This window comes from Lethenteron reissneri, chromosome 22 (assembly GCF_015708825.2).
Source record: "Lethenteron reissneri isolate LAM-NWPU_2019-01 chromosome 22, ASM1570882v1, whole genome shotgun sequence".
Classification (NCBI taxonomy): Eukaryota; Metazoa; Chordata; class Hyperoartia; order Petromyzontiformes; family Petromyzontidae; genus Lethenteron; species Lethenteron reissneri.
The window spans coordinates 8481189-8495594 of NC_083800.1; the positions used below are offsets into that span (position 1 = coordinate 8481189).

General features: G+C 41.8%; 1 protein-coding gene across 2 annotated transcripts; it reads right to left on the reverse strand.

The window, feature by feature from the left end:
• Positions 1-6118: 6118 nt before the first annotated feature.
• Positions 6119-14199, reverse strand: ZMAT4 (zinc finger matrin-type 4). 2 transcript variants are annotated; one of them, XM_061556515.1, is made up of 7 exons: positions 14040-14199; positions 11222-11326; positions 11031-11114; positions 10389-10572; positions 8427-8663; positions 7869-7965; positions 6119-6652 (listed from the first exon to the last, which is right to left on the reverse strand). In XM_061556515.1, the coding sequence occupies exons 1-7, from the start codon at positions 14103-14105 to the stop codon at positions 6514-6516; spliced, it is 912 nt and encodes a 303-aa protein (XP_061412499.1). In that variant the 5' UTR covers positions 14106-14199; the 3' UTR covers positions 6119-6513. The 2 variants fall into 2 exon arrangements, with proteins under 2 accessions (XP_061412499.1, XP_061412498.1); XM_061556514.1 differs by having other exon boundaries at positions 11028-11114; positions 14040-14198.
• Positions 14200-14406: the final 207 nt, after the last annotated feature.

The window sequence follows — 14406 nt, forward strand, 5'->3', positions numbered from 1 at the left end:
GAACTTAATATAAAGGATTTAATAAAACCGCTGCCACGCATATAAAGGATTTATAGTGAAAAACTTTGTTTTTACGGGTTAATTTTTTTACCACGCTATCATTGCTAAAAATTACTAATACTAGTTGATTATAAAACGATTACCGGTTTACCAGTTGTTTCAGAACCATAATTCTTCCCCGTATTTGCAATAATGCTGGGAATGTTGTAAATAATTGTATGGCAACGTAGGTGTGACATGTAACCTGCCTGACATGTCGATTGGAAAACTTGATATTAATGGAAAAATATTTCATTGACGTGTTTTTGGCCTAAATGATACGTGCCACACAAATGATATCTGTTCAGACACGTTAGCTGTGGCTGTGAATAGAACTAAGGTTCATAAAGTGTAGCTCCATGACTTCGCGACACACCAAGATTGCATTTTCTAGCAATTTCATGAACATTTAGAGACTAGTGTAATTGCCCCTCGTATGATGGGTTCATTAAAAAAATTATGAAAAGGTTAAAATGTAAAGATTGTATTGAATTAATTTAATCAAAAATGTCTCTATGTAAATCACCTTTATCGTTACAGGAATAAGTATAGACTTGCTAGATTTTATATTGATGTAAATACAAAATAAATTACTATAAACCGAAAGGACAGGTCGGTGTTCACTAATTTTCACTATAAGTGCGAGCAAAAGTCAAAGTGAAATGCATCGAGTTCAAATTAAGTGATGCTGCTTTTTTATTTCAATTTCTATTCTATGTATAAGAAATAAATAAAAACTATTGTCACACACATATTAACCGGATATTTATTATCATTATGTAAAGGTGTGCAAAACGCAAAGATAAAATACAAAAACATGGGGTCATTTGGTTTTTATTATTCTTGTAACAAACTAACAATTAGTTACCATTTTAATAAGCCTTTCATGATTTTTTTGCATAATCCACGGAGCATATCAAGCGTTACACACAGCATACAGTGAGGCATTACAGATCACCAAAATTATATGCATAATGAGACAATGTACATGAATGGATTACGTGTAAAGAGGCAGGCCAACACAAAACTAGTCTGTGGTAAAATGAGTATTCTTACGTTTCTATTCACCACGGTTGAAATTCTAAATAAACACAATCTGTACACATAAAGTTTGTTGCCCTTAGATGATTTAGTGTTGACTTTAAGTAGTTTGTGCATTACTACAGTACTCCACGTGCAAGGTGTTTATACGCCCACGGCTCAAGACTACACCATGTGTTGAGTTGACCGTAGTTCTGTAAGAAAACATCTGCACTTAAATGACGTAAAGCTGACAATGTTGCAACAACCTCCATTAAAGAACAGCGAGGGGATGCCTTAATCCAGCAGTGGCGTGACAAAGGGCTATTAACAAATTAGTCAGGTGACAGGATGGTAACTGATCCAGACACTTTTCCTAAGTGTAATTCCAAACTTGCATAAGCTCCTCCTGGTACGTGACATATTTTTTCCAGACTTGTGATAGATAAAATGCGAACACAAAATATTTTTCAACATTTTATTTGTCTTGAAATTTAAGCACAACTTTGCATTACAAGAATGTTGATATTCACTCTTCTCCCCCAAATCCTCACGGCAGAAAAAAGGCCAAGGATTATTTTTTTCAGGTTGTCTTTAGCTGCACACTCAACTTTACAAGAGCAGCTAAAATAAAGGCCTTTATCAGGCCCCATAGAGTTAAAAACAGACTTGCGACCAATGTTCCAATTGTAAAAAATTGTTTTTTTGTTGTGAAATTGCTCGTTTGTTTCTCAATCTGCTTGTCCCGGTGAGGGTCGCGGCGGCAGAATGTTGAGTAGGGCGGTCCAGACCTCTCTTTCCCTGGTGACAAACCCTAGCTCTTCCTGGGGAATTCCCAGGTGTTCCCAGGCCAGCCGAGTGACATCGTCCCGCCAGCATGTCCTGAGCCAGCCCCAGGATCTTCGCCCAGTGGGACGTGCCCAGTAGAGTTCTAGCGGGAGTCTACCGGGGGAGCAGCAGCTCGACACCAAGGCTCTCCAGGATTACAGCGCTCCTTACCCTATGATGGAGATTGAGCCCGGCAACCTTGTGGCAAAACCTCATTTCAGCCCCTTGTAATCACGATCTCATTCTTTCGGTAAACCGAGAGGTGTTCGAGAACTCAGCTCCTGCTTCACTACCACAGAACAGTAAAGCTCCCACAACACCGCGGACGCCACACTGATCCACTGGCCGATCTCCCGCTCCCCACATACCATCACTCGTGAAAGAGACCCCGAGGTACTTAAACTCCTCCACTAAGGGCAGCTTTTCCCACCTCACCTGGAGAGCACAATCCACTGTCTCCCAGGAGTGAACCATGACCTAAGATTAGGAAGTGCTGATCCTCATCCCAGCAGCTTCACACTCGGCATCAAACCGTTCAAGTGCACACTGGAGATCACAGACTGACGAGAGAAAGAGAATATCATCTGCAAAATGCAACGACGCTACCTCCATGCTCCCGTACTGGATACTCTCCATACCTCGGCTGCGCCTTGATATCCTGTCCATGAAAATCACAAACATGAGGAGAGACAAGATGCACCTTTGGCAGAGTCCAACACCCACAGTGAACGACTTCGATTTAACACCAAGAATACACACACAGCTCTCACTGCGGGAAGAGGGACCGGATAGCATGCAAAAGCAGCACCGGTACATCATTCTCCCGCAGCACCTCCCACAAGACATTGCGGGGAACATGGTCATATGCCTTCTCTAATTTTACAAAGCAGAGGTAGACTGGAGAAGCATACTCCCATGACCCCTCAAACATCTGAGAGGCAAAGAGCTGGTCCATTGTTCCATGACCCTGATGGAATCTGCATTGTTCCTGCTGAATCTGAGGCTAGACCACCGGACGGGTAGCCTTCTCTCCAGCACTCTGACATAGGCTTTACCTGGGACGCTGAGCAGTGGCGTAGCTAGGATATTTTGCGCCCGGGGACGAACTATAAAATTGGCGCCCCCCCCCCCCGTTTAATCACATACCAAAATGTAATTACATGACATGTAGGCTGTGTGTGGCGGGACATATAAATTTTTAGGTTGAGGTGTAGATTTGTGCAGTAGTTTCAGGCTGCCGCGCCCGCCGCAATAAGTTATAATGTAACGTTGTAAGCCTCATTTTGGCGCCCCTTTACCTTGGCGCCCGGGGACATATGTACCCCCCTGCCCCCCCTAGCTACGCCTCTGACGCTGAGCCCTCTGTAGTTGGACCACACCCTCTAGTCCCCTTTCTTAAAAATGTGGACCACAACCCGTTTGCCAATCCAGAGGTACTGTACCCACCTCCCATGCAACATTGAAAAGGCGTGTTAACCATGACACTCCTACACTTTCCAGCACTTTTAACAACTCTGGGGGAAAATCTCATCCAGCCCAGCAGCTTTGCCGCTACGAAGGCCCTCGACCGCTGCAGCGACTTCAGCAGGTGGATGGATCCCCCCCCCCCCCCCCCCCCGCAGCGGTTTCCAGGGCTGCCTCCTGAGACAAGGGCATATCCACGGCGTTGAGGCGCCCCTGAAAGTGTTTATTCCACCTCTCGACCATCTCCTTGAGTTCAATGTTACGCCACCCTTACTGAGAACAGCCTTGGTCACGTCCCGTCGACCCCTCCTAAGGCATCGATTGGTTTGCCAGAACATCTTTGAGGATGCCCAGGAGTCCCTCTCCAAACTCCTCCCACATCCGGGCTTTTGTGACTGCTACCGCTTCCGCCCTCTTGGCAAGCCCGTACCTCTCAATCGAGTGGAGAGACCTTTTTCCTGAGCATAGCTCAGAAAGCCTCATTCTTCAACTTGACAGCTTTCCTCACCACTGGTGTCCACTAGCGGGTCCTAGGGTTGCCACCATGACAGGCACCAACTGCCTTCAGGCCACAGCTTTTTGCAGCTACATCGACAACCATGGTCATGAACATCGTCCACTCGGACTCAATATCCATGACCTCGAAGTGTAGAATAAGTTTTCTCGGAGGTGGCAGTTGACATCTTTCTGCACTGGGTCTTCCGGCAGACGTTCCCAGAAAACCCGCACTATTCATTTGGGCCTTCCATGTCTATCTGGTCAGTGTCCCAAGCGTTGGATCCAACTTCCCACCAGGTGGTGATCAGTTGACAGCTCTGCCCCACTCTTCACCCGAGTGTCCAGAACATACAGCCTTAGGTCCGATGATCCAACTATCAAGTCAATCATTGACCTTCAGCCCAAGGTACTCTGGTACCAAGTACACTTATGAGCATCCTTGTGTTCGAACAAGGTGTTTATTGACATTCCATAACAATTGCAGAATTCCAATAACATCTCACCATTCGGGTTCAGATCAGGGTGGCCCATTCCTCCCAATAGCGCCTCTCCAGGTATCTCCATTTCCCACGTGAGCATTGAAATATAGTAAGAATATGGAGTCTATAGGCAGCATATTCTGAATGGCTGTTTGGTGCATAAGCACAGAATTTTCCTTTCCGAGACACAAAGTCTCATTGAGGTAGCCCTCTCATCCACTGGGACACTCTCCAACTGAACAGCACCCAGCCGGGGTCCTTGTGAGTATCCCCACAACCATCCAGGGCCTCTCATCAGGGGATACTCTGGAATAGGAGAGAAACCACCCCCGATCGAGAAGTTTGGTTCTCGTGCCAATTCTGTGTGTGGAGGTGAGACTGACCTCCAACAGCTCTGGCTCATTCCCCCCAGCAGCCTGACATTGGACGTCCCAATAACTAGTATCCATTGCCAAAGTCCAGTCCATCCAAGACCATCCCTCTCCCTGCTATACTGGCATCCCAACCGCCCTCACCCTTCGTCCTGCGGATGGTGGGCCCACAGGACGGCACCAAATAGCCATTTCGGGCTGGGTCCAACTGGGTTACGTGGGTCACCCAGGCGCTTGCCAGCAAACACCACCCCCAGGCCTGGCTCCAGGTGGGGGGGGGGGGGGGGGGTGTCCCAGTATACCTTGTCTGGGAAAGGTTCTCAGGATTTTTATATTTCAGAACCATTCATAAAGGGCTTGTTTTGGACAATTATTTGTCTGGAACCTCCCCCCCAGACCTGGTCACAAAGGGAGAGCCAACTCTGAGTACAAGGACTCCAGGCAACAGCTCTGAAGGTTATTGGAACACACAAACCCCACCACCACAATAAGGTTACGATCTTTCGATTTAAAGCTTTCGTGACTGCAGGGATTCATCTTCTTGGTTCTTTCTGTAAAGTCACGTAGAAGGGAAATAATAAAATAAAACATAATTTTATTGTAATAAAATAATAAAAATAAAACATAAAAGTATGTTTAATTTTTATTATTACAATAAAATTATAAAAATAAAACATAATAAAATTGTTTTATTTTTATTACTTTAATAAAACATAATAAAAAATGTTTTAGTTTTATTATTTCCCTTCTACGTGACTTTACCAAAAGAACCAAGGAGGTTACGATCCTTCGGTGTATGTAATGCAATAAAAACCCTCAAGTTGACATCACCATTCCCACGTGCTGAAACTAATGCTCTGGCGAATCAAACTAGACCCTTCATACCAATTTTAATATTTAGTGGACTACAGTACAGTATTCATAATCAACGTTTTTGGGTTTAGACCGCGTTATTTATAAATGTGTCGTAGCCCTCCACCACCCGATGCAGTCAATCAGTAAAAAAAAGTGTCACGTTGACAAAAGACAAATAGTTCACTGCTTTAGCCCACCGGTGTGTGTTGAAGCGTGAAACTACATTTACAATTTGAGTACGACGTTTCGCTGGTAATTGCATCCAACATTGGGCAATTCGCTAGAATGGTGAGGCTCTGCTCTGTCTCCCGTTCTTATATAGAGCAGCAGCAGGGTGACGTCATCATTAACTCATCAGGTGCAACGATTTGAGGGGGGGAGGTTATTGTAATTTTAACTGAGTTTGGTATTACCTTCGAATCTCTGCACCTTTTGAGGAACGCCAATGAAGATATCAATTTCATCCGCTTAATGCGGAGCTTCTCCAATTTTCTGGTTTTAAGAAAAGTATCCTCCCCATAGAGGTTAGTCAGTTTAATATTTAGTGGACTACAGTACAGTATAGCGATTCTTACACCCCAACTTTATTGTTTGTTGAATTAACTACCTAATGTAATGAAAAAAACACTCATTTGAATATCTGAAACGCATTATGTAAAAAAAAGCTAAACCAAACGACATTTTATCCTTACATACTGTAACTATGGACGTTTAACTTTTTCCACACCGTACTATAATAGGTGCCTTTTGAAAAGCTTTATGCAAGTTTAAAACAAATCGAGCATTACTTATTTTACTACATTAAAACACAATATATGGTCAATACACTAAAGACTAGTCAATCTATTTCAGCAGTGAAGCTTTTAGATTTGTATATCGTAAGCAAAGACGGACTTGTACTGTAGCAGAAACCACATCAAAAGTGGGAGGGTGGCAAGAGATGGTGTGACTGGAGGTGTTCAGAGCCACTCTGGGTCCATGCCAGGAGTGGGTTCTTCGGCGAATGCCTCTTCTGATGTCTCAGGCTTCCATTCCTCATCTTTCCCCTCAGCGGTGGCGTCACTGCTCACTGGTCGTATTGCCGATGTTTGCTTCAGCCTGCAAAACAACCACAAAATAATAATCAAAATCTCGACTCGGTTGGAGTTTTGTACAGGCTTCTCTATAACTAAAACTGTAAACAATCTTTTTCCCTAGTGTCCAGTGGGAGGCGTGTTTGGTCGCTTGGGATTAGATGAGCTCAGAGGGACGTAAAGGGCAGAATAAAAGGGTAGGGGACAATTATGTTGAGTTGCAAGCCATGATCACTGGTGGAGGATGCAAAGGAAGCGAGGAAGTGGTAATCGTGCTATATATGCATACATTTGTGTGGGAGCCATGAGAACATATGCATGTTGTGGGAGGGACATTAATATAATTAATTAAATCACACGTAAATATAATAAAGTACTAACTTCCGGCTCCCGTACAGTCGGTCTATTTTTTTTTTATTCTTTGTGACCAGCAGATGGCAGCAAATAACCATTAAATGAACGAACGATTCTTCAATTATAACTTATGGTAACGCTCACACAAGACGACGTAATGAATCATGCATATCTGAATGAGGTATTTATTAATACAAATTATACACAACCTTTAAGCGAATTGAATTATCAAGACAAAGGCAACAGATGGTCAAAAAATTCTTAAATATAATCCGCTCAAATCTAATCATTTCACGATGTGTCAAAGGGAGAGGAATTATTTCATGCTTACTAGCAAGTAGCTCACATCTGCCGAGATGTTTTACTATATCCCCAGGTATAGAGGAGTTTTCTCCAGATAATCAGATTGTCAAATACACAAAATAAGAAATTGTACAAACATCTCAAGACTTGTAAATGAAAGCCACGTAGAACTGAAGTATTTTAGTGGAAAAACTACATTATATGAAGTTGATCAACCTTTCCGTGTCAGGAGGAACATGCTTCGCCTGTTTAAATGTGACTATTACGACAGTATATTGGAGTCTAGAGGAATATTTATAATGCTAAAAGGTAGTATTTTTTGTTTAGCTTTTTATAGATTAAAACATGTAATTAAAAATGCTAAATAACTTATTTCTGCACAAACAATATATGGACAGAGTTTTCATGTTGCAATGCATCAAGGACAAATTATAAATTCTCCCTCGTGCAAAAGCCTCAAAATCTAAATAATTATCGTCGATTATATTTCAATACCACTATTACATGAAACTAATGGGAATAAATTTATCTTACATATGTAAAAACATTATTTGTATCAAGTGCTGCAAAAGACCATGACTTACTTGTTTTGATGTTTGTTGCCTTTGAGATGATTCTGGTATTGATCCATTGAGTTTAGGTTCACATTACACAAATCACAGACATAGGTGGTCTTGGCGGCTAAAAGAAAAAAAATTACACTGTTAATCATCACAAGATGAAGATATGACCATTCCTTAAAATACATGTGCTTTCAACACTATACATACAAATATTTTATTTAAAAAAGTACTGCATTGAAGAAAAACTAGTATTACAAAGCAATGGTGACATGAAATATATTATCCAGTACACAGTGCTAGCTTCACATTATGCTGTATATTAATTTTCGATTTAAAGCTTTCGTGACTGCAGGGATTCATCTTCTTGGTTCTTTCGGTAAAGTCACGTACAAGGGAAGTAATAAAATAATAAAAATAAAACATAATAAAATAATTCTCACGACGGCTGCTTGCGTTGTGGCCAAAACGTCGTGAGAATTATTATTTTTTATTATTATTTTATTACTTCCCTTCTACGTGACTTTACCGAAAGAACCAACAAGCTGTATATTAATGTAAAACTACAAAATTATTTCTTACGTGCAGGGGTAGGAGTTGTGACCACACTTGCAGGCTCCCTTAATGTTTGAGCGCGTGCAGCATTCTTTCGGTGCTTCTTTCCTTCATAATGTTGAGCTGCCATTCCAGGATTATTAAAAAATGCATTACAAAGCCTGCACAGCTTTTGTGGGTCAGATCCTGCCAGAGGAGAAGCATTGACCAATGCAGCGTCTTCGACTGGGCCCGGGTTTGCAGCACCACTTGGAGGGATCACCACTGCGGATATAAACAGGCAACACATGTGAATTACTCTATACTTTAACACCAGTCTCCTCACTCGGCCTCGGCAAGGTAAGGTAAAATTGTAAAAACAACGAGCCTACACCTTTACCCTACCTTTTACCTTACCACAATACAATCACTCTACCCTATCTTTTACCCTTTAGCAGGTAAGGTAAAAGGTAAAAAGCAACGAGTCTACCTTTTACCCTACCCTTTACCCTACCACAATACAATCACTCTACCCTACCCTTTACCCTTACCCCTTGGCATGTCGACACCTTTACCCTTTTACCCGGTAAAAAAAGGTACAATTACCTTTCCTTGCCGAGGCCTACTCCTCACTCAACAAAATATACTGTATTAAATATATTACCATATTCTGCAGATTATAAGACACTCTGGAGGGTTAAGACACCCCCCCCCCCAACTTTTGCTTTAAAATACAGAGAAAAAAGTGTCTTATATGAGAATAGGTTTTCCCATTTTTTCTGGCAAAAAAAACAGGTGTTAAGATGTTAAAACACTAAATTGAATCCTTCATGTCTGCATTAACCACAATACACTTGTGGTCAGAATGCAAACAAAAAACACTGATAATATATGCATTGTCTTTGAAACTGGCGTCCTCTGGTCTAACACCGTTTCGAGACTAGGCTCATAAGAAAGCTGTCTCTGGTGTGGATCAGTTTCAAAGACAATGCATATATTATCAAAGTATGTTTTTGGTTTGCATTCTGACCACAAGTATTGTGGTTAATGCAGACATGATTCCTTGTAAAAGGTTTCAGTTTGGCGTTTTAACATCTTAACACCTGTTTTGTTGCTAGAAAAAAGGGGAAAACCTATTCCCATATTTTGGTACTGGCAAAGGAGGTCCCATGATGTAGTGTCTTACAACTCAGAGAATACAATAGCAATGTTACAAATTACATACACCCGATCTCATCAGATCTCATAAGCTAAGCTCGCTTGATCCTGGATATCACATGAATGGGTGACTACCGTGCATAAACATAGGTATGATGGGCGGTTGTGAAGCTACGTTGACAGCAGAGGGCAGTGAAGCACAATACATTGTTGTATTGTACTGTGTTCCAATGCCTAAGGTCCCTGGCTTCACAAACCCTGACCAGCGTGAAGGATGGTCAAATAGCCCTCGTATCACGTGTGGCATGGAAAGGCCATCATCCAGCAATAGATTGACATTTACAAATTCCAATTAAGACAATCAAGTACATACCAATTAAGTTATTTTTCCCAATTTAAGTTCGAATCAGTTTTGGGCATTCTGGTGAAGAAACTTGAGTGTTTGCAGGGTTTTCATGATTCAATCATGTACATACATATTAACAAATTATTATACACAATACATTTAATGTATTTTGCAAGAAAATTTATCAATTTTACTCTACAGTTCGATACACAGTTACATCATATTTTAGATAACAGCTGATGCATAATGATTACACAGCCTCAAAAATACTGTGAATATATATTGAAAAAGCCACATAGTATATCATTTTCAAGCTAGTTTGTTGGTAAATTATTGCCTATTCATGTGCATCTATTGGTGAACACAACCTTACAGTAACTTTCAAAATATGATTGCTCAATCAATGTGCCTTCAAATGGCTATAGCATGTTAATACAAGTTGTTGTCCCAATTGTTTGCGCATGCCATTGTGTTAAAATCCTTCCATTCACTGCAAATGCACTTACCCCTTTTGGACGCAGGGCTCACAGTAGCAGTGGCATCTTCAGTGCCCAACATCAGCTTCAGCTTCTTGGCATGGGTCTTGCCTTGGTAATGTGCCTGAGCCACTACAGCTGAATTGAAGACCATGCTACAAAGGGTGCATGCCTTCATACGTTCCACTTCTGTGGAATCCTCAGTGCCGCCAGGCTGCCAGTGACACAGTAAATGCAAAAAGTAACATCTCTGTACGTGACAAATCCCAATTACAGAATAATGGAAATCTTTATTAAAGAACTAGATAAAAGTGATATTTTGTATATATAATAAGAGTTGTTATTTAGTGGCAAGGCCTCACATTTCCATTTGTTAAAATATGCATGACTTGTGGGACAAGAAAAACATTTCACAAAGCAGTCAAATTATTTAAACCATACAGCAGTTAGATACAGTATTCGACGTGTTTTTAATGCACGTGAATAAAAAACACTAATCATTGATTCCTTAATACATTAGTGTATTTTTACTTAGTATTTCACAATTTGTAGATAAGATTGCAAAAAAATGAAGCCGACAGTGCATGTATTGTCATCTGTTTGGCCAAAACAGCAACAGAACTTCTTGCAAAAAAATTAAGTCCAAAGAATTTTATGAATCAGACTCACCACCTCTGTTCGGAGCATCTTTGGCACAGGACCATCTTCTGAGTTCAGCATTGAATGCATGCGCACTTTATTGGCATGCTTACGGCTCTGGATACAAAAATTATAGGACAGGGACATGAATATATTTAGCATCCATTTTGCACATATGAATGTTGAAACATACCACAAATTAAATTAGATGAAGAAAACTGCACCTGATAATGAGCCAGGCGCTGTGACTCGGAGATGAGCTTTGCAGAGCAAACTTTACAGAAGGTTTCAGTGAACAGGACGCCATCCAACTCGAGCTCTGGTTTCATCTGTAAACAAAAAGTGTCATTTGAATGTATTCAAACAAAATAACTACGTATTAGCTTTTAACATCTGACAATTTTGATGACAATATTTACACATTTCCTTAATTTGTGGTTGGTGTTTTTGTACTTTCGACCACAATGCTTGGAGGGCATGTGACATATAGCAATACCCTTAACTTTTATTTCTGTGATTGGTTTCTTACAGTACTGCATTTCCGTCAGCTTTCGTTGGAACAAAATATCCTTCTAACCATTATACAGCCCCAACTGCCTTAGTTCCACTGAAAAATACGAGGATTGCTTCTGACCATAATTGTCATTGCAAGCCACTGTCCCTCAATTTGCATTCATCCATGAGATGAAGTGGCTATATCAGATGTCATCTTAAGTCCCTGGCAAGTCAGCTGGAAGTCTCGTGGGCCTGCTGCTTTTCATTTCAAGATTTTTTTTTGTTAACTCAACTTTCAAAATTAACCACGAACTACAGCTTGTAGTTAATAATGTTGAATTGAATTGAGTAATTGGACATGGCTAATCGTGCTTGTCTGAAATCTTTTGCTTAAAAATTTTTAAAATTATGGTACGAAGTGCTCACTCCAGTAGCTCAACTCCATGCTGGCTCCAGATTTTACCTGCCTTCGACTCCACGGTTATAAAAAAAACATAATCAATCTGTTTTCTTGATAGTAACATCATCATCCTTTTCAGGTCTTAAAATTTGCATTAATATGAATAGTCCAATGTGAATGTGTGTTATATTAAAGAGGATAAATATGTGACATTTGGTTTTAAGATTAAAATATGCAGCCAACGAAGGTTCTTGGAGTGGGCCTGCTGAGATTTAACCCAACGACAGATTGAGATTTAGAAATTATTTATTATTCGCAAAAAATACGATTCGTGCATCAAATCTCAAATTAGGCGTGTAACAGTAAATACTGTATATGCATTATCAATCATTAGTACTCACTCCACATGTACTCAATCGCATGTTTAAAAAATAATGGTCTTACACATATGCAAATGGTATGTAACTGTAGCTAATGAAAAAATACACAAAACGGATACTATAGAAAGTAAAAACAAGACACAAAATTGTTGATACTTGAATCAAGCTATTTAGTTTCTGTACAGTCATAACCCTAAAAAAAGTTGTTTTTTCAAATCGTATTTAATGTGTTAGCCAGGCATCTCCTGCAGCTGCGAAAGACCATCACGACTGTGTTGAATGAGAACATATCTGCAAACTGCATTGATTCTGGAAGGCGTTTCTGACATTGGTTTGCTCACAAGTGTTCAATTAGCGATAATAACAAGCCACATAGCGAGACATCACACGGCAGATGACCTACGAAATAGCTCAAGCAAACTTGTTTATCCGTATTCTTGTACAGGAAAATTTAGTTTTTAGGTCCATACTGCGTACAGCCGTTTCAATACGGTAAAAAAAATAGTTTTTTTGTCTATTTGTTTGTGTTTCTCCCTTGTGATGGGGCTTTGTAGGATGAACGTTGAGATGTATAAGGGCACGGGGTGACCAGTAAGGTCTGAATTGGTCTGTAGTAAGTTAGGGCACTGATAAGGCATGCTCACGTGGTGGGGAGGAGAGGCTTAAGTACATAGCATTTTACATCATTTCCTTGTCGAATAATAGACTTATTTAGCACTGGTTTTCATGATTGAAACGTTTTTAGGCAACTCTTTGATGAACCGATCCAGTTTGCTCTAAGTAATAATAAATGTACACCTAGGCTATAGTCGGCTGTCCCTTGCAAATTAAATAACACATTGAAACCTTCTCGCGTGATCGGAAACACGTGGAGCTTAACATACCAGAACTTCATCAAAAGCTGGTGTCAAGCCAACATTACATGAGAAAGCATAACTTACTATTAAAAACCATATCGCACCCCACTCTATATTTAAATGTGCCAATATCAGTAACATTACTAAACGTATTAATCCATCCACTTTAGAACTCAATAAGGGTGACTGACCATCAATAAGTTTAACAAAAGCCCTTGCTTTCTCTGCACTGTGCCTGTGATAATTACAAGATAGCTTACCGTCCACTATTGATACATAATTTCGTAATTCCAGTGGTTTGCACTCTGCAACTTAAGATGTATAACGTAATTGGGCAGCAACGCACATTTACGTGATAACCTTGCAAAACCGTGACCATCGCAAACACACTTTAAGCACAATCTCCCCTCCGCCGACTTAAAATACCAGATACCCGAAATAATAACCCATCAATCACAGACAAATGTCCCCTCTAAGGGTGCACACAAAGGTAGTTAAATAGTAAAGTCGTCTTCTCTGCGGTGCCACTTGGGACACCTTCAATGCCCGCTGTGTTGCATCTCCCCATCATCAGGACAATGAACAGCAGCAGCAGTGATACACAACACAAACACCGCAACATTCACATACACGCCGGCAAACATCACTCATCAGCAAATGAAACATCGGTATTTCAACGCGCGTTGCGACACCGATAACAGAGCTTATTTTATTTTAATTCATTTCTACATTTAGAAAATACCGAAGCCGTGAGCCACAAGGCCTTAGGCCCGAGGCTTCGGCGTCAATCGCCATTACAAACCCGCCGCGCTCCCAAGCCGCAGCAGCAGCTCAGAGGAGCGGCTTCGTCTCTCGCTCGGCGTAGAAACATGAAGACAAAGCCTCCCCCTCCCGTGGCTCGCAAACAAACCTTGTTGTTGTTGTTGTCGCCTCCGCCGCCGCCGTCGCCAGACGTGTTGGCAGGCGAGAGAGGCATCGTGATGTGCGCCGCGCTGAGGTCGCCCGCGGCTGCTCAGACCTTCGCCTCAATCGTTTCGGAGCCGCGGTGGAGAGACCCCCACCCCTCGTCCCTCCCCCCCACCCCTCGTCCCTCCCCCCCACCCCTCGTCCCTCCCCCCCACCCCTCGTCCCTCCCCCCCACCCCTCGTCCCTCCCCCCCACCCCTCGTCCCTCCCCCCAACCCCTCGTCCCTCCCCCCACCCCTCGTCCCTCCCCACCCACCCCTCGTCCCTCCCCCCACCCCTCGTCCCTCCCCCCCACCCCTCGTCCCTCCCCCC